Source organism: Cervus canadensis, chromosome 6 (assembly GCF_019320065.1).
Source record: "Cervus canadensis isolate Bull #8, Minnesota chromosome 6, ASM1932006v1, whole genome shotgun sequence".
Classification (NCBI taxonomy): Eukaryota; Metazoa; Chordata; class Mammalia; order Artiodactyla; family Cervidae; genus Cervus; species Cervus canadensis.
Genome location: NC_057391.1, coordinates 38,284,346 through 38,310,610, shown reverse-complemented (window position 1 = coordinate 38,310,610; position 26,265 = coordinate 38,284,346). Strand labels below are relative to the sequence as shown.

Here is a 26,265-nt window from a genome sequence, read left to right as displayed (position 1 = left end):
TGATACATACTCACCTCAGAATAGTATGCAGCCATTAAAAATTTTTTCTTCCAATTTTTAATGGCATGAGGAATAACTAATGGTGAAAAGTCTAGATGCAAAGTTTAAATGCTTTGATCTCAATTTTATAATGAAAAAATAATACTTGCAGAAAATGATGGGATGGAAATATATCAAAATGTTAAGAATTAATCATTATCCTATATTAATGTTCTGTGAAAGCTGCTTAGCTTGTCATAAACACAGTTTTTTTTCTTCTATAAGCTAGGGATAAAAATACCTCCTGCACTTTTCGCTCGGGCCCGTGGTGCCGGCAGGATGGGCAAGTGTCGCGGTCTTCGTACTGCCAGGAAGCTCCGTAGCCACCGACGAGACCAGAAGTGGCATGATAAACAGTACAAGAAGGCCCATTTGGGCACAGCCCTGAAGGCCAACCCTTTTGGCGGCGCCTCTCACGCCAAGGGAATTGTGCTGGAAAAAGTAGGAGTTGAAGCCAAACAGCCAAATTCTGCCATCAGGAAGTGTGTCAGGGTTCAGCTAATCAAGAATGGCAAAAAAATCACTGCTTTTGTACCCAATGATGGTTGCTTGAATTTTATTGAGGAAAATGATGGAAGTTCTGGTTGCTGGATTTGGTCGCAAAGGTCATGCTGTTGGTGACATTCCTGGAGTCCGCTTTAAGGTTGTCAAAGTAGCCAATGTCTCCCTTTTGGCTTTATACAAAGGCAAGAAGAAAAGACCAAGATCATAAATTTTGATGATGAAAGCACGATAGTAATAAATTTTCATATACCAAAAAAAAAAAAAATACCTCCTGCAGCAACAATGAGGGTGAAGTGATAAAGCCTATGTGTAAATTGCCTTATAAACTGTACGACGTAATTTCATCCATTGTTTGGTGGTATCTGTAAGCAGTGGTGCTGGTGGAACTCATTGCTAGGAAATGATTATATATTCTGTACCATTTTAATAAGAGTTTTATGATAATGTTTGATTCTTCTCCCATTTCCATTTCTTGGTATTAAAAATGAAGACAGACAAAGGAAATTGCTTTAAAAGCATCATTTCTAGATTTAGGACAAATCAAAGTTGAAAAACAAACTTTTTCTTTTCAGTCCCTCTCCTAGTGAAATGGTGGATCAGGTATTATCAATAGAAAATACACTGTGTAAAACCCTCCAACACGTTAAAAATTGTTATGCATTTTAACTCACAGACCTGGATTTAGAAATCAGGAAATAAAACTGTTTCTCTGCTGAACTCAAAAGCCGTACTTCATATATGGTTTAAAACCTTAGTAATACTGAAAGGAACAATTGTTGGAGTTAAATGTGCTTTTGAAAAATGTCCCAGACACAGCAATGAATTGAGCCTCAAAACTCTCTGCACAGATGCCAATGTATGCACAAACATTTTAAAATCTTGTTTAGCATGACACAGGCCATTTCTCTAGAATTTGGCTTGAGAATGAAAATGTAATGCTCATGGGACTTCCTTGGTGGTCCAGTGGCTAAGACTCTGAGCTCCCAATTCAGGGGACCCAGGTTCAATCCCTGATCAGAGAACTAGAACCCATGTGCTGCAACTCAGAGCCGGTGTAGCCAAATAAGCAAGTAAATAATATCAATAATAATGTTCATAAAACACCCCAAATATATGTGCCTTGTTGCTTTTTGGAGTGCTTACTCAATGATTAAATACCAACTAAAAAGTCTTAGATTTGTGTGTTTGTATTTGAATCATAATTCACAGAACCTACAAATGCGCCTGATGGAGACTTCTAGCCTCTGAAGTCTGATTTAAGACAGGTAGTGCTCTCACAGGACCAATAAGAAATCCTAGGTTCTAATCAACTATTAAATCTATTTGAGCCTTTGTTTTCTCATCTGTAAAATGGGGGGAGGGGCGTAAAAATAGTACCTACCCCATAAGGAACTTACGATGAAATAAGGTTACATTCATATAAAGACTTTAGTACATAACAAGTTCTCAAACATTAGGTGTTTTTACCAAAATGATGAATGCCTTTTCCACTATTCCAAGCCCAAGTATTTCAGACAAAACCCAGACAGAATGCATGGGTGAATACTCAGGGGAGATGGAGTTTGGGGCTCGAATTTTGGATATCTGTCATTGAATAATGTGCCTTTTTTAGTTTATTTGCTTATTTTTTAGTTATTCTTAAGCCCATCTTTGAGAAGATGGTGCTTGGGGATGTTGAGGGACTTTTTATTGTCTTGAAGATGTTTTTCTTCCCCGTGTCACAAATAACAATTTTTTCTATGAAGTCAAACAGAAATTGTCAAACCTCAGCAATGGAAGAAGAAAGACACTGTCTACCTATATCCTTGCATGAAAACTACTCCTTGACATAGGCTGAGCAGGGTGCCAGGAGCCAGTTGGACAAGGCTGAACCATGGCCCTCAGCAGACAGGGACAAAGTGATTCAGGTCTCCTGCCTGTCTTCCCCACCACCCCTTCTATCAGCTGCTTGGAATCCAAATGTCTGTCTTGTTTTTCGTTGATGATTTGGCTGGAGATTCCTAGAGCAGTTACCGCTAGAGCTGGCAGTCCTCTTTGAGAACACAGGAAAAGGAGAGCGAGGTGGAACTGGGGACAAAACCCAGCCCAGCGCACAGGATGCCCATGCAGGGGGCTGTGGTAGAGTCTTTTCTGTAGTCTTCCTGTGGCCTCTTATTCCTTTGAATTCTTGCTATGGCAGAAAACACCACAAAGCCCCTGAAATTTGTAGGTTGGGAATGCCTCTGAGGTGTCCAAAAAAAAAGTGTCACAGTTTTTCAGCCTCGTGCGTGTGGCTGGATGGGTAACCTGTTTCGGTGCATCACACCCCAGGGTCTGCTCAGATTTTTCCTTTCAAGGCTGCTGGGTTTGAACCTCATCTCCTCATTCATGTACTATAGTACTATAGTATTTACTACTGAAAAAGAGCCATGTGTAAGTGGACCTGTGCAGCTCAAACCCATGTTATTCAAGGGTTGACTGTACTTCATAAATGCTGGGTGCTATTATCTGATTTTTTTCACATTTATTCTAAATTTAAGAGGTGTATTTAAATGATGTATCTATTCTGGTGCTCCACAAGTTCATGGAAATGTTGAAACTTTGAATGATGTGAAAAAAATTGATCAATGAAATATTTCAAGGACAGCCTGATGAGAGTGCTAAACAATTTCAGTTTTGTTTACAAAGAACACATGAGTCTAAAGGGTGATTAATTCCTTATTCTTAGAAAAATGGCAGGATGGTGTTGGATGTTTGGTAGTTCCCTTCTTTCTCTCTATCCCTGGGGATAAAATCACAGGTTCTGGACCTCAATTTGATCCATCAAGACATTTTAGAAACGAAATGATTTAGGACCAAGTAGACTGTGAGCTGTAGGAATGGGGAGCTAGAAAATGTTGTACAGGTTTCTGCCCTTAAGCCTCCTCCCAGAGGGAAGGGTCATCTCCCTTGCAGGGCAAGGACACAGCTCTGTTACCGCAAGCAGGGATTCTCTTTCACTGTCCCCATCCCTGGTCCCCATTCACTGTCCCTGCCAAGTGTCCTCTGAAGGTGTTGTGTTTCTACTTGTTGCTTGATAATGAGTAAAAAGTGTTCCAAAACCTCCCTCCTTTATGTTCTCCTTGGTTGCAAAGGAAGGAGGGAGTGGTCCCCACCCCTACCCCCACCATTCCATATATGATAAACACACCTAAATGTGTTCCTCCATCATGGAAAGGAAGTCTTGGTGGGGAGGAAGGGAGGGGCTCTGTATGGCTGCCACTGAATGACGTGCTGGTGGGGGTGGGGAGGAACCATGCTGGGACACAACCATTTCCCACAGAAAGCGCACTTTCCCCATCATTCTACCTCTGGCTCCCTTGCTCCACCCCAGCCATGTCACTCTAGCACAGGGATCCCCAGCCTCCAATATCTAATGCCTGATGATCTGAGGTGCAGCTAATGTACTAATCATAGAAATAAAGTGTACAATAAATGTAATGCACTTGAATCATCCCGAAACCATCCCCTCTCCCCACCACCTTCCATGGAAAAATTGTCTTCCACAAAATTGCTTCCTGGTGCCAAAAAGTTTGGAGACTGCTGCTGTAACACACCAGTTTGTCCCCTCAGCCCCTGAAGGAGACCCCTCAATGGCATCTGCCAAGGCTGCAGTATACTGGTTAAACTGCATGCGGGCACCTGGGCAACAGCGTATGTGAGGGTAAAATCCAGCTTAGAGTTCTGCTCACTAAGCTGTGAGCCATGGTGCAGGGCTGGGTCTGCCTAAAGGAAGGGGCATCTTTTTCCAATTTGCACAGAGAGCTAGGACTGATACCTAATCCGGATACCTAATCCGAGCCCTCCTCTTATCAGCCTCTGGGTTGCTACTGAATTCTTTAGAGATTGTCTTCCATGGTTACCACCTCCAGGATCCCATGGGAGCTGTAAAATGCTCAAGAGAGGATGTGGGGCCACATTGATTGCCAGGGACCAGGAAGGAGGTGGTTCCTTATTTCATTTGCTGCATTGGGTGCCCTCTGTGGGCAGGCGTGGTGCTGGGTGCTGGGAATGTATTAATATTAATACATCCGGCCATAGACATGGGCTTGCCTTCAAGACCCACGTACAGAGAAGTGCAGCATCCATAGTGATGGCTGCAGGCGCAGGGTGCCCAGGGCCCACAGAGCAGGTGACCCCAACATGCTCGAGGGACAGGAACACTTCCCTAAAGGAGGTGGACCTGAGCAGGGTCTTCCAGGATGCATAGGAGCTGACTGGGTCCTCTTCTCTGGAGTAGTAGCTATTGTGCCAATGGAACCTGACCGGGAATTGCTGTGCCGAGCTAAGGTCCACTTTGAGAAGCCCAGCAAGTCTGCAGCACATCTGCCTCTTTCACTAGGCTCCTTACACTGGAGAGAAAGTAGGTCTGCAGATTTTAAACTTTGAAAATTCATTGTTTGCAAAAGAGTACAATGCCAATCATTCTGTTTTTCCTTGGGGGTTATATTCTGGGTTTTTAAATGATTATGTTCCAAGTTAGTGGCCCCAGCAAGCTTTTTAGCCCACTGCTGTGTCACACCATGCTAAGTTTGTTTTCTTTCTTTTCCCCCCTCTCTCAGATACTTACTGGAGCAAGACTTCCCAGGCATGAGGATTGGGCCAGAGCCCACCACCGACTCCTTCATCGCTGTGATGTATGGGGAAACCGAGGGCAACACCCCAGGGAACGCTTTAGTCGTGGACCCCAAAAAGCCCTTTCGAAAGCTTGGTCGCTTTGGAAATGCCTTCCTCAATCGGTAAGGACCGGCAGACTGCCATCTTTGGACCAGTTGTTTAAAGCTGTTCTTTGAATCCTTGTCAGTTATGTGTAAAAGTTCAAAACCAGAAAAACAGAATATGTGTGTTCTGAAAGAGAGAAGTTATAAGAAAATACGCTTATCATATTCAAATATTGGGGAGATTCTCTTAGGAAGTGATCATTTATACCTACCCTGGGTGGCTTCAGAGGGCAGAGCCAAGGCCCAGGATTGGACATTACAGGGCCGCACAGTATAAGGAACAAATTTCTAATAATCTGAACCTCACGGGAAAGGATCAGGTTGCCTTGTGGGGTAGTGAGCTGCCTGTGCTGGCCACATTACATGGTGGCTTGATGGCTAACTCTCAGGCATTGTGTGCCAGGACCTCCTACACAGAGAACTAAGCCCAGAGGGCCACTGACGTTCTCCTGACACCCAGATTTAATCCTGGTTATTCCAGGACCAGTCACCCCACCTCGCTGGGTGTCCCTTTGGCTTCCCAGTCCCGTGCTTTGAGCTGCATCCTCATTCATTAGAGCCAGGCAGGGGAAACAGAGGCAGAACAGCCCAACATTACGTTTGTTGCATGGTCATTATTTCGCAGAGGTGAGGTTGTAGGATAGCTGAGGCTCTGTCTGGATTGCAGCAGTGTTGTATTTGTACTGCCTTTCTCCAGAGTTCCCAAGACGCAGTGAGGTCCAGGACCGAGGACAAGCCAGCGGGTTCTCCAGGACACAGCTCTGCACTTTCAGGCACCATCTGCTCCTACCTCCCCCTCCTTCTTCCTTTTTGTCACTCCAAGCCTATTTTTTTAAAACCCGTTTCTCTTTCTTCTTTCTTGAGTTCCCCTCACTCCCCCATTTCCCTCTTTTATGAGTCTACCACCTGAGTCTCTTTAGTTGCAGGGAGTGGGCTATGGGAGGTTCAGAACCAGGGAGTGGTCTTCCAAACGCCTTTAGGGAGACATGGAACTAGGGATGACAGATGAAAGACTTGAAACTACACTTCTGCTTTTTAGATTTAAAAAAAAAAAGCGGAAAAGATCCTCCCAGCTGACAGCTGTTCTCCCAGAGGCTGAGAGTTGCGCCTGATTGCACAACTCCAGGGAGTGCCATTCACAAGGACCATGGAATGAATGATGTGCCAGAGTGCTGTGCGGTGGCTCTGCCAAGAGTGGCCCAGGCAACCTCCACAGGTGCCCTCTGTGAAAAACTCAACTCTCTAGGGATCGGTACTCTCCCCTAAGAGCTAATTTATGCTCCCAGAGCAAATCAAAGAAGGCGTCAAAGTGGCAGCAAGAGAACTTGGCAGCAGGATAAATAGAAATATACAGATGATGTAGATGGAGTCACAGAGAAATTCCATCTTGTTGCTGACGGTGACTGACAGAACACTCTCCAGATGATTTTTTCCACTTTAAGAGTTTCTCCTCTAGAAGAAGCACACTTCTCAACTCCAGAGCAACCTTGCTTGGCACCACCCTGTCTCCTTGTAGGAAAAGTAGGGGTTGAGCCGTGGAGGGAGAACCCCAGGGGTCTCTCAGGACGAGTGGATCACAGCTGCGGGGGAGTGGGACTAGAAGCTCCCCCAGCAGGGCCTCCCAGGGGCCATGGTCTCGGGGCAGGCAACAGCCAAGTTTCCTGTCCCAAAACTGGCCCTGGAAGAGTCCAGAGGCCCTGGCAAGTGTGGGGCACAGGATCCTTCTCCGTGAAAGTCTACCTGGAATCCTTTGGTTCCATTGCTACTGTCCTTAGTCTTACTCTCTTTTTGCCTGACAAAGACTTAAGAAAGAAATAAGCTGCCACCTTTTTCAAATTCCTATTTTATAAAGTCTCTATTCACAAGGGAAAAACAAGGGAGAATGGCTGTTGGCTTTATTTTGGCAGATGATTTACTTCCCTAACATATTTATCTTTTCTCAAATCACAAGTGTATAGCAGATGAGTATGGAAAAGAAGCTTTCAGGAAAGATTCTGAATGACAAGATTCTTTATCTCAGAATTTAAAACTTGCTGAACATAATCCACCCATCAAGTGTTAATTGAATTCAGAATACACAGAAAAAGAATAGCGAATAATTATATGGCATTTACTATCTGTCTAAACTTTACTGGTGAATTAGCTCTAAATTCTCACAAAAATCCTGTGACATAGCTGCGGCTATTTTCCCCAATGTAAAGAGAAGAAATTGAGACATAGAGGCCCATTTAGCTTACACGGGGCCACTTGACTGATAAGTGGCAGTTCTGGGATTGGAACCCAAGCCATCTGGCCGAGGCCTGCTAGTGACCACTGTGCTCAGCAGCCAAACGGGAGGACGTTGATCCGAGAATCACTGTCTTCTCTCCTCTATCTAACATTCAAGGCTGTCCTTTATATAGCCCACCAACAATGATAACGATTATAATAACAATGTCCCAAATGTGTTGTTCAGTCACTAAGTTGTGTCCGACTCTTTGCAACCCCTTGGACTGCAGCACGCCAGGCTTTCCTGTCCTTCACTATCTCTCAGAGTTTGCTCAGACTCATGTCCGTTAAGTCGGTGATGCCATCCAACCATCTCATCCTCTGTTGCCTCCTTCTCCTCCAGCTTCAATCTTTCCCAGCACTGAGGTCGTTTCCAATCAGTTGGGTCTTTGCATCAGGTGGCCAAAGTATTGGAGCTTCAACATCAGTCCTTCCAATGAATATTCAGGGACCCAAAATCATTGATTAATAATTTCACATACACCTTCTTTTCATGGCTAATAAAATGGATGATACTGGGGCCATTTTACAGGTGAGAAAATTGAGAGTAAAGAAGTAAAATGACTTGCTCAAGAAAAGGCAGAGACAGGGCTAGAATTCAGGTTCCCTCTTCCCTTTTATCTACCACCCTGCACCTCACAAAACACCAGCAAAGACGAGTTTCTGTCCTTCTAGCCACCTGGTGGCTATGTATACATGAGGCTCACATGTCAGGGATGTGTGTGTATGCTCAGCCACTCAGTTGTGTCCAACTCTGGACTGTAACCCACCAGGCACTTCTGTTATTGGGATTGTCCCAGCAAGAATATTGGAGTGGGTTGCCATTTCCTCCTCCAGGGGATCTTCCTGAACCAGGAATTGAACCTGAGTCTCTTGCATCTCTTGCATTGGCAGGCAGATTCTTTATCACTGAGTTACCTGAGAAACCTGTCATGGATGTACCCCCTGGAAATTAATAGTGTATTTAAGAGTAAATAGCCTGATTAAGTTGTATGTATACATGACAGTGCTGCTATTTTACCTAGTACTGGCATAAAGAAGAGAGTCACTTAGTATGGTGTGCTCAGATTGTATACATAATTATAGCATCCCTTTGGGAACAGCAGCAGGCGTGGCTCTAAAGGCAGGCAAACTTATTTTTACTTAGCATACTTTATGGGAACTAGGTAAAAAACCAGACTTCACAGAAAATAGATTTGGTTGTCTGCTATGAAGAACTTTCACCCCCTACCTCACTGAGCAACCACTGATTCCTCCACCTCCACAGGATAGGTCTCATTATTCTGGCCCTCCCATTACAGGGCTTGGGCATCTGCCCCTTGGGGCATCTTTAAAAGAGTTTGGTTCTTTGTAAGATGGTACCAGCCTGGAAGCATTAAGCAAACCAGTGGAACTGAGCCTCAATCTCTAATGCTGGTTTCTAGGAAAGTTTTCAGTGGGCTTCTGAGAAATGAAGACAAATTCCCCCAAAGACAGTTTTGAATTATAGAAATGTCATACTTGAATGGATCCCCAGGTGGTGCAGTGGTAAAGAATCCACTTGCAATGCAGGAGACACAAGAGCCGAGGGTTCTATCCCTGGGTCAGGAAGATCCCCTGGAGGAGGAGATGGCAACCCACTGCAGTATTCTTGCCTGGAAAATCCCACGGACAGAGGAGCCCCGTGGGCTACAGTCCATGGGGTGGCAAAGAGTTGGACACGACTAAGCACAAGCACACATACTTGAACAATGAAAAGAAGTTGCATCTAGAACAAAGAGTTCTAAAATACCTTAATGAGACATTCTGAGACTTCACCATTCTGCTTTACTTTAGAAGAAAATTCCACAGGCAAGCATGTCTCGGAGTTGCTCCAAGGGAGTGTGGTTCTTTAGGTTTCAAAGTCTGTTGTCACATCACAGTCTGTTCCACATCACAGAGGAGGGGACATCCCAACAGCACATTGAGGGCACAAGTCCTGGGAGACATGGCATGTTTTGGTTAGTTGAAGAAAGGGCAGGAGTTGGTGAGTTGGTCTCTGACCTTTACTTTATGTATGTTTACTTTATGCTAACCATCTAGAACATTATCCAAAGTGAATGTGCCATTTTGCACTCCCATCAAAAACTAAAACTGAATTCATAGCAGACATTTTCTGACCACACACTGCTACTCACCTGGTTCAAACTATCATAGTCTCTTTTCTAGATTATTACGGCATCCACCACAACATCCTTGTGTCTATTCTTAATGCTCAAAAGGCATTCAGAGTTATCTTGTCAAGTGATGCCATACCATGCCACTAAACAAGAGGCAGTGTGTTCATTAATGATATCTGTGTAGCTTCCTAGGGTAAGCTGAAGAGGACTTGTGGGCATTAATATGTAGCTTCATAAAATATGCACATATAGAATAAATTAAATAAAAATTCAAATAAAAAAAAAATAAATAAAATAAAAGCTGACTTAATACAAGTAAACAGCATCGGTCCAGACACATGCTGACTCCACCAGATAATTTAGCTGCAGAGATTAAGGAAAATAGGCTCTTGCCAAAAATCACTCTCGATTCATTAGCAAAACTGTGTGTGTTGTTTTTTTTTAAGCTGAGAGAGTAACTGGTTTGGTGAGCAGGGTTTTGTTTTGTTTTGGGTGGTGTGTTTTTCCCTAATAAACTCTCTGAAGCCCATCCTATTAACCTTTATCCTCAGGATTTGCGATGGCTCTTACGTCATTAAGCCATTGTTCTTTATCGGCCGCTGCCTGCACAGCCCTGGTCCTGTCATCCCAGAAAACCAGTTTTCCCCCCTGTGGTGGTTGGGAGAGGGAGACCTGATATAGAAAAGGCCACGTGGGGGTTGAGCTGCATGGGATTGCCAATGTTCAACCATCTTTTACTCTCAAAAGTGGTAATTCCATAAGACTCGACCAAAGGGGTAACCACAGGCTTTTTATAGTCTGGTTGTGAAATTAAATTCCTCCTGGGCAGTGGAAGTTTAGATCAGGCCTTTGTGGTAGGACCATGTAATAATAATTTCTGCATGTTAGTTGTCAAGGTCTTTTTGCACTCTGGGTGCTATTCACTGCCAATTTAGGAAGTATTTCATCTCTCTGATTTTGCTCTTATCAGTAAAGTGAGCCTGGGCAGGAACCGTGTCCTAGTGAGCCTGGGCAGGAACCGTGTCCTACTCTCTTCCATGGTAAACCTAGGTGAACCTAAAGGACTGTCTGGGAGTCCTCAGGCCAACAGAGTTGCTCAGACCTGACTGAGGTCACAGGGTGAGTGAGAAAAAAGAGGTTAAGAACTGGATCTTTTGCCTCCCGGTCACTGCTCCACCCTCCACTAGTAAATTGAGGGCAAGTCCCACAAAAGGGGCCTCTTTGGTGGAGTTCCAGGGCTGTGGCACATCACTTCTCTGTTCTAGGATGCTGCCCTCTGTGTGATAAAAGATACACAGTGCTGACTCGAATGCATGAAATGGCAACAGCAGCCTAACTGCCAGGTCTACATCCTAGCTCTGTCAGCTACCAGCTATGTGACTTGGCAAGTTACAGCATGTGACCCCTCTGTGCCCCTGCTGGGGCGGAAAAAATTTTCCTCTACCCTTCTAGGTTCATCTGGCTGGTCTAAGAATTAAGTTGACTTAAGACAGGTTAACAGGAGAAAATCAAACAAAACTTTAATTATGTATATACATGAGAGAGACCCAGGAAAACGGAATAACTCCCCCAAAGGGCTGAAGCCCTTCCCTTTCTAAATACCATCTCCAGTTAAAGACAGAGGAGAATGTTGGAGGCAGTGATTTGGAATCTTATGGGGAAGAGGAAGGCAGTTGACATGGAGCTGGAAAAACAAATGTTTGGTAAACAAATGTTTGCTGGCCTGTGCAGAGACAATGGGACACAGTGAGGAGTTTTAATAAATAAAACTGTGCAAGGTTCCTATCGCCTCACCTCGTTGATACTATATTTATCTCTGGTGACAGCTCCCTTCCTGGAACAGATCCTCTGTCTGCTTTCCCTAGGCAGTTAGAAGGGAGGTCAGAGATGCTTCCTGAGTTCAGGGGGCCTTAAAAATAATTAGCCTAAATTAATCTTCATGCCAGTGAGACATATTTTTGGGGTGGCCGCATTTGCCCCCTGTGACCCTAGTCTTGTCCTTTGTAAAATGGAGATATACAGCCCCACTGCTGAGGGTTGTGGCCAGGATTGAGTGAGTTAATGTGAGTTCATGGAAAGTACTCAGGACAGTGCCTAGCACACGGTAAGTGGTCAGTGATGTTTGTGCCATTTGATGATTGCTGCGGCTACTGGGTATCGCTGCACTGGAAATGGAATCGCTATTAAGCTACTGCCTGGCTCTTTTAAAATGCTGATCACTGGATTGGAATGTTAGTGTTTGGAGGCAACTTTTAAGAACCAGAACCCCCCCTTTGTGCTGTCTTACAGTGTGGCCAGACTCTTAGCCCCTGGCCTGAGACCTTACAGCTGGGCCAATCCTTTATGCACCCCGTCTCAACTACCACTCAGCCTTCCTTGGTTGAAGGGGTGACAGCCAATGGGGGTCCTGTAGGTTTGATCCCTTCCTTCTCTCCTTTTATCAGAAAATAAGATAGACCAGCCCTGGATGAGGGACATACTTCATAAAGCTTATGTGAGGCTCCTGGGCTTAACTGGCTGCATGTTTCACATGAAATGTACAAGACAAGGCAAGTCCGGAAGAAGTAAGAAATCCATCCCGGGACAGCAAATCCTGTGCTTGGAAACACATATCAGTGGGAAAGGCCTGACCCAAGGCAGGCTGTGTTATACCCGATAAATAACCCACATTTCACCTTCCTTTCATGGACCAGATTGTTCTAGCAGCATTGCATTAGGGTTTTTTCTGATTATAGTATAACTATTTAAGAAAACATGAGTGTGGTTCTAGCCCTTAGAGTGTGGGCTGTCCTCCCACATGAGGGTCTTGAAAGCTAATTTGTGCTCTGTGCTCCTTGGCCCACCTCCCCAAGCTGCCCCCCAGTGCATACTGGGCAGGGCTATGCAAAGTTCAACTTTGCACATTCAACCCTCGTCACCCTATTTGGGGTGCCCCTGGAGAGCACCCTCCTCCTCCTCTTCCCCTCCCTCTTCTTTTCCACCCCCTCTTGTCTGCAGTCATCCTTCCTGGCCCTGGGCCTGCTTTCTCACACGTTGTGTGGTGATGTCACCACATCTGACTGTCTTGTTTTGTGGCTCACACATTTTGGCTCTGCTGTTGTATCAGGAGGCATGTGAGTTGGTAAAGCTTTGTCTCTGCACTGCACAGAGGGAGTGGTGGTTTATAAATTTTGAATCCCTCTGTTAACTTCACATGAGAATCCAGGGCTTTTGTGTTTTGGAAAAATTGATATTTAGTGTGAGCTTGTGGTCTGGGAAAAAGGTTAACCTCTCACAGAAGTACTTTTTGCGAGATAGTTTTACGTATGTCCAGTGTTCTTAGCATCACCAGGTGTCTTGAGCCATCTAATAAAAAGGATGGGACTGTGATAAGAGACCAGATTACCCACAAGAAATTCGGTCTACCACAGATATGCTCAGAATTCTGTTTCTACCCGAGTTCTAGAGACACAAATATGGCATTTTTTCTCTGTGAACTTAGAGAAGTTAGTGATCCCGGTGCACTTTACTCACAGATCTGTCTGAGTGTCGGACAATGGGGTTTATAAAAGTGGAGGGACAGGAGAAAATCAGAAATGAGGGGCTTCTTATAAATAAAATTGACCCCTTATTTTTTTAATGTTATGAAGTTTTTATTTTAGGGGTTAAGTTCAACTCAACTGACATCAGAAATATTAGGCTGCAGTCCTCAGCCAGCCACCCATTAGAGGCATGGCCTTGCATGTCACAACTGCACTGTACTTCAACTTTTCCAGCTGTAAAATGATCATAGTCATCATTCTGACATCTTCCTGGGCTAACTTGAAAAAGTGGGAAAGAATGTCTGAGAAACTTGTCCTGAGCCCCTTGAACAAAAGTTCACTTGCTGTGTCAGTGATCCCATCTCATGCTCAGGGCTCCTGACCCTGAGCTGTGAGGGGGCTGTGCTGTCCACACTTGGGCTGGGACGGCTGGGCAGGCCTCCCTCTCGTGCATTCCCAGCATGTTTATGTGCTGAGTAATCCCACCAGTTCCACTGAATGGAAGAATTGAGTTTTCCCTGAGGATTTTCGAGCCTTCTGCCTACGCAGACCCTGAAGTTAGCCATTTACAGTACAGGAAAAGGAGAGACACTCTACAGTTTCTGGCTTAAATCATACACAATTCCTAACAGAGATCCCCCTGGGTTGCCTGGGGGTGGAAGTAACAGAGCATTTCCCTCTGGTGCTCTGGAGTTACACAGTGTCAAAGCTAAGAGCCTCTCCAGCCCCTGGCAAGTGTCTCTATTTACACATGATGAAACTGAGGCCCAGTTCCCTGGGGAAGCCCTTGTCCAGGGTCCAAGCAGGTTATTGGCCTGAACCCAGGTCTGCTGACCCTCAGGCTGTGGTTTTCCTGCCATTTCACTCTGCTTCCAAGGCCTACACCAGGGCAGCTGATTGGAAGCATGGCAGAGGGATTGGGATGAGGAGGAGGAGGTGGTATCAGGGAGGTGATGGACAACGAAGGCAGCTTGGAGATGCCTGGCCCGGGCCCTGCTCACAGCTGCCCTTTTGTCTGTTTTTAGCACACCAAAGCACCTGGAGGATTTGGGGTGTTGCCCATAGGAGCTTGCCATGCCCTGAGCCTGGAGCCTTAGCATGGTCCCTGGGGCACCAGTGAAAACAGGCCCTAGTACCTCTGCTGACACATTGGAGAATGGGCACGGACTGGACAAGGCTCAGGACGCTCCAGCCGAGTGAGGCAGTGACCCTGAAGGAAGCATGTGATTCCCTGGGAGGAGAAGCCCAGGACGCTTGTCTGAAGAGCAGCATAGGGGAGAGACAGGTGGGGCTGAGGGACTTTGCCATCACACTGACTCCAAAGAGAGGAGAGGCCAAGGAGATATGAGATTAGAGCAATCTGCAATAAACAGGCTCTGATCCCAACTTTGATTCCTTTCTTCCAGATTTATGTGCTCCCAGCTGCCCAATGAGGTCCTGAAGAGCATCAGCATAATCGACAGCCCTGGCATCCTGTCTGGAGAGAAACAGCGCATCAGCCGAGGTCAGTGCTTGCCCCGCCCATCCAAGTCCCCCCACCCCCACCCCCAGGGCCGACTAAGTCCCTCTGTGATGTCAGCAGAGGATTTTTGCCCCTATTTAATTCCTTTAAGTATTGTCATCTTCTGTTAGTACCTGCCTCACATAAATCTTCAGACTTTAAGAGGGGGCCTGTCACTTGCTAACCACTCACTTGGACACATAACAAGAAATAAAGGTGGCCAACCAGTCACCCCAAGGGAGAGAGCCCTCCCTGCTGCTCTACTTCCCCAGAATACTGGCACATCTTCTACCCCAGTTGCCTCCGCAGCAGCCTTCCGTTGAATGAGGCTTTATTGGTATTAGTATATATTTTGCACCAGACGCTATAATGCACACTGGGGATGTGGAAAAAACAGATGCAGTTTCTGGCCTGGAGGATCTTGTGTTCTAATGAGGAAGATGGATATTAGTTATTTTATCACAGAAATAAATAGAAAACAAGAGTCAGAATAATCATTCTATGATGGGAATTGTCTGTCAGGGTGTAAGGGGGCTATCTGGCCTTGGGTTGTTGGGAAAGGCTCTCCAGAGGAGACATTGGAGCTGGAACCCAGGGGATGAATTGGAACCACCTAAGGGAAGCTCTGGGCTTCCCAGGTGGTGCTAGTGGTAAACCTGCCTGCCCGTGCAGGAGACATAAGAGGCATGGGTTCGATCTGTGGGTTGGAAAGATCCCTTGGAGGAGGGCATGGCAACCTACTCCAGTATTCTTGCCTGGAGAATACTATGGACAGAGGAGCCTGGTGGACTACAGTCCATAGGGTCACACAGAGTCAGACACGACGAAAGTTACTTAGCACGTACATGGATGGGAAAGGAGAGATGATGAGGCATTCAAAGGAAATCTGTAAGGAAATCTGTGAAAGACAGAAAATGCTTGTAAAGAACAGTGACATCTGGGCTTCTTCAACCTTCACAATGAAAGACTAAGGCAGTACTGTTTCCAGACCCATGCACTGTGCTTCAACCAGTGAGCCTGTGGTTTCCCCCACCCTCCTAGTGAAGGGGCTGTCAGGAGCAGATCAGAAGACCATTTACCTACAGAGAGGAAATTCCTGACAGGGAGAGCACTAGGGTAGACTCCTGTGGTCCCAGAGGCAGGTCCAGAGGGCTTGCGCTGGCCTCTGAAACTAAGGGCAGTTCCTGGAGGCTTTGCTGGGAGGGAGAAGCCAGAGTGGATTAGTTCCTGCTGTCACTCCTCACTGGTAATTCTTCACAGCCCCTTGAACAGGACTCGCAGGATTATGGCCAGACAGTGCACTCCCCCAGCATTCCTGGAACAGAAGTGCAGTACACCAGCCCTGGGACACACCCGGGAGCCAGAAAGCAAGGGTCCTGTGACAGGGGTCAAGAAAGAGCATCCCAAGTCTGTCAGCCCTCCCTTCTCATGGCATTTGAGAAATGCTGATTTTGCAGACTCTGACTGCCTTGCTGTGCCTTCATCCATGTGTTCAGGGTCTTGGTGGGCCATTAGGCTTCCCCAAGGCCTCCAAGAACATTGTACTTACAGAAAAGACCACAAATAACCATTATTATTTGTTTTCTCCAGCTTCTTAGAGACTTTTTTCTGTGTGTGTACAAACATACTGTTTTAGTAGAAATGTGATTACCGTGCACATTTCTTACAACTTGACTTTTAAAAAAAACATGTTTATTTATTTGCCTGCATCATATCTTATTTGCATCATGTGGGACTTTTCATTGCAGGGTGTGGGCTCTCTAGTTGTGGCATGGGGGCTTCTCTCTAGTTGTGGTGCATAGGCTTCACAGCATATGGGCTCTGGTGCTCGGGCTTAGTTGCCCCACAACCTATGGGATCTTAGTTTACCTGCCAGGGATCAAACCTACGTCCCTGCATTGGAAAGTGGATTCTTAACCACTGGACCACCAGGGACATCCTATACAACTTGATTTTTGGTTGTTGGTCCTAAATTTTAGGACCTCTGGATTTTAGCTTCAGCCCTATCTATTCCTTGTTATTGGTAGGCCTCTGACCAATACTAATCATCTATATTCTTCAGGGTTTCTCCCTGGCTTAGTGATTCTAAGTGTCTTTCAACCTGTAGCTCCTTCAGAGAAATTAGCATGGTGTGATATGCTCAGGATGCCTTGAAGACAGTTTTTTTCAGCACTTTATAATAACTGACTCATATCCTAGTCTGACTTACTGTGACAAGTCCTTACTCACATCCTATGCCCAGAAATAGCACATATGGTTCCAGCCAGTCGGCCAGTCCCTGCCACCCTGACAGACAGCAGCTGGTACCATACCGTGCTGTGGCATCGTTGCTGGTTGGGGTCACTTAGTTGACAGTTTCAACATATTAACCCCAAAGAATGTGTGCTGTTTTAAAGCTGCTTCAGCTTTAACTATTGCAAATAGTGCTGCATTTTCGCACGTGTTCCTATCTGCTGCTGTCCCTCCAGCTCGTAGATCACAGCCCCACCTTTGCCAGTCCTCTGTGTCAACATTGGATGAGCCTCAGAGACAATCTGTGACCCCGCAGAACGTTTGAAATATCCACCATTGACCTTACTAGTGGGGCTTTGCCTCCCCGACAGATGTTTCATCTGTGAAAGAGAAAGGGGTGGCTGTCGCGCCTCCTCCCTGTCCCTTGGTGTGATTGATTGATTAACCTTTGGCAGGCAGAGTCTCATCAAGCAGGTCCCTCTTACACACGTAGTGTCTCCTCAAAGTGTATATTCATAATAGCAGTATGAGAACAGCCACCAGAGGTTGAACCCTTGCTATGTGTGTGCACGGTGCTCTTCACTGAGGATTTGCTAAGCTAAACCTGCATACAGTCATGCACAGACAGGAGCCCAGCCCTAACCAGGAAACCACTCACCCTCACTTCTCTGGGGATGCCGAGCCTAACAGAGTTTGTAAGAATTCCTTCCCCAGTGGCTGGGCAGGTGGGCGACCAGGCTTGACAGCTGGGGAGTGGACAAAGCAAAAGCTATTAAGGCACCACTTTTGAAGAACAGGCTGGGGGTATGTATGCTTCAGGCAGTGGCTGCAGGCTGACACTACTGTGTGGACCCCATCCACCCTCTAGCCTGCAGGCTGTGCAGCCCCAGATGGGCACATTCTGGGCAGACCATGCAGTTGCAGGAGGAGGTAATGAGCATGGGGTGACTGCAGAGCACCCCCAGGAAGACCTACTGACTGCATCACACTCAGAATTCTGCCATCAGCATGGAATGAGGCAGATGGTGGGTGGGGCAGTGGAACATAGTGTTGCTTTGCTGGTGGTCAAACAGGGAAGGAGTGACCTAAGCTGGGGAGCAGACTTCATCATCACTGGTGGTCCTCAGGTGCCCCCAGGGCATTGCCCAGTCACCTAAGAGTTCTGGGAACCAGATGACCCAGTGCGGATATATCTCCAGGAAGGAGTCCTGAACCTGGGGTTTAGTCATGTGCCTCCCCTCCCCTGTGGCTCCCTTCTTCCTTGTTCATTCTTCTCTCTTGTGCCGTCATAAACCTGCATCCTTTCTACTCTGTTGAGTAAAGAGAGCAAGTGTGATTACTAGGAGGGCATGGCATTTCATGGTCATTGCTCTTCTCTTGGCCAAAGTCAGAGGTGACCAGAAAAACAGTTGACATTTCTACATGATGATTCATATTTTGGGGTGTTTGGTTTGAGGCAAACTTGGCAAATCCACTCTTACGCTAGAAGTGATCTTTACCAATTGGAATGTGTCCCAGCACAGCCTTCTCATCAGCAGAATATTAACATGGACCCTAGAAGTCAGGTCCTGCTCTATGACCCAGAGTAAAACAAGAATGCAAGGTCTGCCTTGGGGGAAATAAATATCTAGATCTCTGCCTTGGTAGCTCTATAAATAAAACCCACTAGAGTAATTGGTTTTGGAGCAATTTTTAGAATACTACTTATGACTGTGATGTTTCTCAGTTTAATTATAGTTAACAAAAAGTCTTCAGGAAAAAAAGGGTGAACTTAGGTACTAACCTGTAGCTTTCTTGTCTGACATAGAGAATTCTCATCAAGCAGGAATTAAAATATTCTGCAATCAATGTGATACACTATATTAACAATTTGAAAGATAAAAACCATATGTTCATCTCAATAGATGCAGAGAAAGCCTTTGACAAAATTCAGCACCCATATATGATTAAAACTCTTCAAAAAATTGGCATAGAAGGAACCTACCTCAACATAGTAAAGGCCATATATGATAAGCCTACAGCAAACGTTATTGTCAATGTGAAAAATCGAAAGCATTCCCCCTAAGATCAGGAACAAGACAGGGGTGTCCACTTTTACCACTATTATTTAACATAGTTCTGGATGTCCTAGCTACAGCAATCAGAGAAGAAAAATAATAAAAGGAATCCAGATCAGAAAAGAAGAATTAAAGCTCTCACTGTTTGCAGATGACATGATACTGTACATAGAAAACCCTAAAGATAGTATCAGATAATTACTAGGTTGTGAATTTAGCAAGTTGCAGGATACAAAATCAATACACTGAAATCACTTGCATTTCTATATACTAACAATGAAAAATCAGAAAGAGAAATTAAGGAATTGATCCCATTCACCATTACAACAAAAAGAATTAAATATCTAGAAATAAACTTACCTAAGGAGACAAAAGAACTGTACACAGAAAATTATAAGACACTAATGGAAGAAATCAAAAGATGACATAAGCAGTTGGAGAGAGATTCCTGGGTAGGAAAAATCAATATTGTGAAAATGACTATACTACCAAATGCAATCTACAGATTCAATGAGATCCCTATCTAATTACCAATGGCATTTTTCACAAAACTAGAACAAGAAATTTCACAATTCATATGGAAACACAAAAGACCCTGAATAGCCAAAGCAGTCCTGAGAAAGAAGAATGGAGATGGAGGAATCAACCTTTCTGACTTCAGATTATACTACAAAGCTACAGTCATCAAGACAGTATGGTACTGGCACAAAAACATAAATATAGACCAATGGAACAAGACCGAAAGCCTAGAAATAAACCCATGCCTATGGGTACCTTATTTTTGACAAAGGAGGCAAGAATATACAGTGGGGAAAAGACAGTCTCTTCAGTAAATGGTGCTGGGAAAACTGGTCAGCTATGTGTAAAAGAATGAAATTAGAACACTTCCTAACACTATACACAAAGATAATAAACTCAAAATGGATTAAAGACTTAAATGTAAGACCAGAAACTATAAAACTCTTAGAGGAAAACCTAGGCAGAACACTCGATGACATAAATCAAAGCAAGATTCTCTATGACCCACCTCCTAGAGTAATGGAAATAAAAACAAAAGTAAACAAGTGGGGCACCTGATTAAACTTAAAAGCTTTTGCACAGAAAAGGAAACTATAAGCAAGGTGAAAAGACAGCTCTCAGAATGGGAGAAAATAATAGCAAATGAAACTGACAAAGGATTAATTTCCAAAATATACAAGCAGCTCATACAACTCAATGCCAGAAAAACAAACAACTCACTCAAAAAATGGGAAAAAGACTGAAACAGACATTTCTCCAAAGAAGACATACAGATGGCTAGCAAACACATGAAAAGATGCTCAATATCACTCATTATTAGAGAAATGGAAATCAAAACTATAATGAGATATCACCTCACACTGGTCAGAATGGCCATCATCAGTCTACAAACAGTAAATGCTGGAGAGGGTATGGAGAAAAGGGTATGTTCTTGCACTCTTGGTGAGAATGTAAATTGATACAGCCACTATGGAAGATGGTATGGAGATTTATTAAAAAGCTAGGAATAAAACCACCATATGACCCAGCAATCCCACTCCTAGCCATAGACCCTGAGGAAAGCAAAACTGAAAAAGACGCATGTACCCCATTGTTCATTTCAGCACTGTTTACAATAGCTAGAACGTGGAAGCAAACTAGATGTCCATTGACAGATGAATGGATAAAGAAGTTGTGGTACATGTATACAATGGACTGTTACTCAGCCATAAAAATGAATGCATTTGAATCAGTTCTAATGAGGTGGATGAACCTAGAACTTATTATACAGAGTGAAGTGAGTCAGAAAGAGAAAGATAAATATCGTATTCTAACGCATATATGTGGAATCTAGAAAAATGGTACTGAAGAATTTATTTACAGGGCAGCAATGGAGAGATCCAAGTAGTCCATCCTAAAGGAAATCAGTCCTGAATATTCATTATAAGGAAGCTGAAGCTGAAACTCCAATACTTTGGCCACCTGATGCGAAAAACTGACTCATTTGAAAAGACCCTGACTCTAGGAAAGATTGAAGGTGGGAAGGGGAAGAGGACGACAGAAGATGAGATGGTTGGATGGCATTACCAACTCAATGGACATGAGTTTGTTAAGCTCTGGGAGTTGGTGATGGACAAGGAGGCCTGGCATGCTGCGGTCCATGGGATTGCAAAGAGTCTGACATGACTGACTGACTGAACTGAACTGAATGGAGAAACAGACAGACTTATGGACATGGGGAGAGGGGAGGAGAGGGTGAGATGTATGGAAAGAGTAACATGGAAACTTACATTACCATAAGTAAAATAAAGAGCCAATGGGAATTTGCTATATGACTCAGAAAACCGAAACAGGGACTCAGTATCAATCTAGAGGGGTGGGATGGAGCAGGAGATGGGAGGGAGTTTCAAAAGGGAGGGGATATACGTATACCTGTGGCTGATTCATGTTGAGGTTTGACAGAAAGCAATAAAATTCTGTAAAGCAATTATCCTTCAATAAAAAAATAAATATTCTGATGTATAATAATAATTTTATTCTACTGAAGTAAAAGCTACCTAAAATTTTCTACAATTTTTCTAAAATTCTTAAGATTTTCTAAGTTCTTTTCTTGAAGCGGGTGGGTGAAATCTGACCAGGTTCACTCCTGAGACTATCCGTTGCCTTGAAGATGGCATCCAGAGTTTTGATTCTATGTGATGAGAAAAGAGCATTTATCTACATATCCTTTTTCATTCCCAATCTCTTGTTATTCCAGCTCCTGAACTGTTTGCTTCCTTAAGTACTGTCTATGTCGTGCCAAACCTAAACATCATCTAGGATTTATTTTTGGACCTGGCATGAACACAAGTGTGTTCCCAACTGCATGGTACAGACCTCTGGGTTCTGGCTCTAATCATGATGTCCCTGTCTGATGAGGAGAAGACTGGGAAAATTCTGAAGTGGCCGCTGGTATGCTTGTTCATCTGTTTACACATAAGTATTTGGAAGGTGCTGTTTTAGCAGCGAGTAATTGTGGTTTCTGAGAGTGTGGGGTTTTGTATAGCCTTCAACAGACTGACTTTGATAACAAAAATAGTACAATTTTCCCTTTTAAAAAATGTAAATAACTCTAGAAGAAGGGGAAAAAAACTCTTGATCTGAATTTTCCAGCAGAAAACAGATCTGCCAGCAGGTCGGACCTAGGATGTAGAACCAGCAGCTTGTCAAATGAAAGTCTGAGGGCCTCGTCTAATGTTTAATCCCTTCTCTCTATAAGTCTTTCTCATTATAAGTCAGTGAATAGAACTGAGAAGACAGTGAAAATTAGAAGGGCAGAAAATGTCCTGCTAGTAAAAGCAATCAGTGATGATGATTCATGAAACAGAAGAGATATGACCACGCTTCAAATAACATAACAGGCAACAACATTACCTTCACAATCGTTGATTAATGTCTTAATATTTATGTATAGACATCCTTAAGTCTTCCTGATTTTGGCAGTATAGTAAGGAAAGACTTCAAGAATTAAAAAAAGGCCTCTGAAGACTAACAGGTACACATGAACAGGCTGCCAACACAGCGGAGGTACACAAACATAATAGCACGAAAGAATTGACAGAATGTGAAATAGGGCATGGAAATCCAGCCAGTAATTATTAAAGCTGCTGAAAAAATAGTGATGATGAAAACAAACTGTAATCAGGGAAGTCCATTTTTTGAACTTGAAAGACAAAAGACCAGATTCTGAAGGCTGCCCGAGACAGGGGAGAGAACGTTTAGAGATGTCCTGATAAGAATGACGTCTGTGTAGTCATTTGGGTGACTTACTGAACGCTACTTTGTTAGTGTTAAAATCAAGGTCATTGCAGTCTTCAGTTACTAGGGAGTTGCTTTTTGTCCTAACATAGTGTGACCAGGAAATATGCAAGGGAGGAGAGTTTTTAATACTGGCATAGATAAAGTCGAAAAGAAGACGAGGATTTTAGGCTAATTCCCACTGTGCTTGTGGGGTGGGTGTGTCTTTCTGTCCGAGTGTTTGTTTTATCTAAATGTGCTAAATCAAAGTAAACAAATTTGGTTAAAAATGTAAAAAAAAAAAAGAATGACGTCTGCTCTCTGGCTTTGGGAACAGGGAGCATGAGAGCAGAAAACACACACTACACGGAGGAATGAGTCTTCTCCCTTAAAAGAGCAACAAGACTTGGAGCGAGATGTTAGCCAGGTCTGACCGAGCAAAGATCCTTCTAAGAAGCACCTGGAGAGCTGAGAGCTGGAGGCTGACGAGGCCAGCGGCTCCCAGGGTGGGACAGAGGCAGCAAGTGCAGCCTGTCCTTCAAGTAGACCGCACAACCCCAGGCGGAACTTCATGGAGAGTTTCTGAGGGGGCCTGCTAATGCCTGCCAAATACCCTCTAAGAGAAGTTCAGGCCTTACTTGTATAATGTTATAAATAAGCGTAGAAATAATAATTAAATAAAGGGGGAGGCAAGGGAGTACCCTTCTCCTTCGTTCTGTTCACCACACAATACAGACACGGCTCAGGATCGTCCCAGCATCTCAGACCTGGTCACCCGAGCTCACTGGACATGTGACCATCATTATAGGTGCAGCTTGTGTCCCCACCTTCCCATCCTGTAGTTCTTACAGGGATTTTTTTTTTTTTTTACCCTGGTTTTGTTGAGATAGAATTGACATATGTCATTATATAAACTTGAAGAGTACCACATAATGATTTGACTTACATATGTCATGAAATGGTTACCACAATAGATTTATTGAGAATCTGTCATCTTATACAGATACATTAAAGAAATAGAAAAATTTTTTCCTTGTGATAACTTTTAACTTTCATTTATAGCATATAGCAAAGTTAATTATCTCTACTGTGTTGTACATGAATCCCTCCCTAGTAGTTATTTATCTTACACTTGGAAGTTTTTCCAGTAGTCATGTATCGATGTGACAGTTGGACTATAAAGAAAGCTGAGTGCAGAAGAATTGATGCTTTTGAACTGTGGTGTTGGAGAAGACTCTTGAGAGTCCCTTGGACAGCAAGGCGATCCAACCAGTCCATCCTAAAGGAAATCAATCCTGAATATTCATTGGAAGGACTGATGCTGAAGCTGAAACTCCTTTGGCCACCTGATGCAAAGAACGGACTCATTGGAAAAGACCCTGACACTGGGAAAGATTGAAGGTGGGAAGAGAAGGGGATGACAGAGGATGAAATGGTTGCATGGCATTACCAACTCAATGGACATGAGTTTGAGTAAACTCCGGGAGTTGGTGATGGACAGGGAGGCCTGGTGCTGCAGTCCATGGGGTCACAAAGAGTTGGACACGACTGAGCGACTGAACTGACTAGAAGTTTTTACCTTTTGACTGCCTTTATCTAATTCCCTCTCCTCCCACCCTGGTACAGGGTTTCTTGAATTTTTTGTTGTGTTTCTGGGGTTTTGGCTTTACGACTATTCAAACTGTTAACTCCTCTCCCTGTCCCCTGTGTGGCTCCTCCCAGCTTTAGGGCATCCCCAGGCTTCATCAGCATGCCTTTACACCTTCACCCTTGGATCCAGAAGTTGAATGGTTAGGACTCAAGGTGGAGCCTTGAGGTACTCCAAACAGAGACCACCCTCTACATTGACAGTGTTTCATTAATGAACAAGTTCAGTCAAGATACAGTGAGCTCCTCTGTGCCTGGTACTGAGCTGGGAACTGGGAGCATAAAGAGGAACCAGGTACCAGGTACCACCCCTGCCCTGGAGTTGCTTCAGCCTAGTGTGGTCATCCAGCCAGTCACTGATGTTCCTGAATTGTTCTAAAAGAAAGGTGTCACCTACACAGACAGTTATTATTCGTTGAACAAACTACTGGCAAACAAAAATCCCAAAGAAGATGGTCATGGTCACCGCTCTTACCGAATTTACATTCTGATGGGAGAGTAAGACAAGAAGAGCAGGTAAACAAAGTCATTATAAATAGTGGTGAGTGCCCGGAAGGAAACAGATAAGGCATTGAGCTCAATGTGATGGGGGTGAGGTGGGAGGGCTACAGTCTCAGAAGGTTGGGAGGCCTAGTGGCTGAAAGTTCAGAAGGTGCCAGCCTTGCACAGTGGGGCAGGTCAAGGTTTTGCAGGTTTTGTCTGACCATGTTGTCCATTCAGGTATTTTCCACCTGTTGTATAAAGGAGCTATAAAACAGGAAAAAAAATAGATTTTCAAGCATCATATATTCACACATGGATTTCAATTCCTGCATATTCATGTTTTTTCCTGAGGTTTTGTTTATAACCTACATTACTCAGTCTGTAAACCTAGAATCAAACAAATTGCTTTCCTAGGTCCACTCAAGGGATTGAAGTCCCTATAGGCTTCCCTGTGTCCTTTAGCAGGAAATGCATGGGCAGGAGACTTCCTGGGTTCCAGTTTAGCTCAGCCATTTATCAGCCATGCAGCCATGGAAAAGTTGTGAGTCTCTCTGGGAAATGAGGGTAATAACAGTACCTACTATTGTGCTATGCTGGTGTAACTGAGTTAAAACCTAGAAAGCAGAATATAATACCCAGCCTAGTACATAGTAAATGCTCAATAAATGCTAGCTGTTACTATTACTTTCATCATCTCAATGTATTGTTGTTGAAGGCCAAAGAGTTTTCAAAAGCTGCATTTAATCAGCCTTTTGTGTTGGTTGATATTGGTTTCTTGCCTCTTAAAGTCTTTTGTCTCAGAATAGGGGTAATTTTTGTCAAGTTATTTGAAATGTAGAGTTTGTTAAGGGACTGAATATACTATTTTTGACTGTTTCTACCTTTTCCCCATGTATCTCTATCATTTTATTGATAATTAGCTTTTAAAATTTGAAATCATCTCTCTCTGAAAGTAGAAAAGGGACAACATCAATTGATTGTCTGGTTTAAAAAAAATATTTAGTGGAAAAAGAATTTTTAAATAATGAACAGGTACTGTATGTGTGATCTTTTTGGCACTCCTTTATTTTAGAAGTGATGGTATAAAAATGAATGAATAATATAAGGGGCATGCTAGAGATCAGATGGCGCAGTGGTAAAGAATCTGCCTGCCAGTGCAGGAGATGCAAGAGACTTGGGTTCTATTCCTGGGTCAGGGACGATCCCCTGGAGAAGGAAATGGCAACCCACTCCAGTATTCTGGCCTGGGAAATCCCATGGACAGCGGAGCCTGGCGGGCTACAGTCACAGAGTCAGACACAGCTGACCAACTGAGCGCGCACACACATACACACACACAGTACACACAGAGAGACTATTCAT

The 26,265-nt window shown here is 44.1% G+C and overlaps 1 protein-coding gene and 1 pseudogene across 2 annotated transcripts in view; both read left to right on the top strand.

Annotated features, from left to right (window-relative positions):
* Nucleotides 1-26,265, top strand: part of EHD4 (EH domain containing 4) — an 84,695-nt gene that overhangs the window by 18,295 nt on the left and 40,135 nt on the right. The window contains exons 2-3 of the mRNA XM_043471557.1: nucleotides 5,124-5,300; nucleotides 14,616-14,713. Coding sequence (XP_043327492.1) covers nucleotides 5,124-5,300; nucleotides 14,616-14,713 — 275 coding nt within the window. The remainder of the gene's footprint in view (nucleotides 1-5,123; nucleotides 5,301-14,615; nucleotides 14,714-26,265) is intronic.
* On the top strand, nucleotides 275-808 carry LOC122443434 (annotated as a pseudogene). The gene has a single exon (XR_006270013.1). The product of XR_006270013.1 is annotated as a 40S ribosomal protein S23-like (transcript).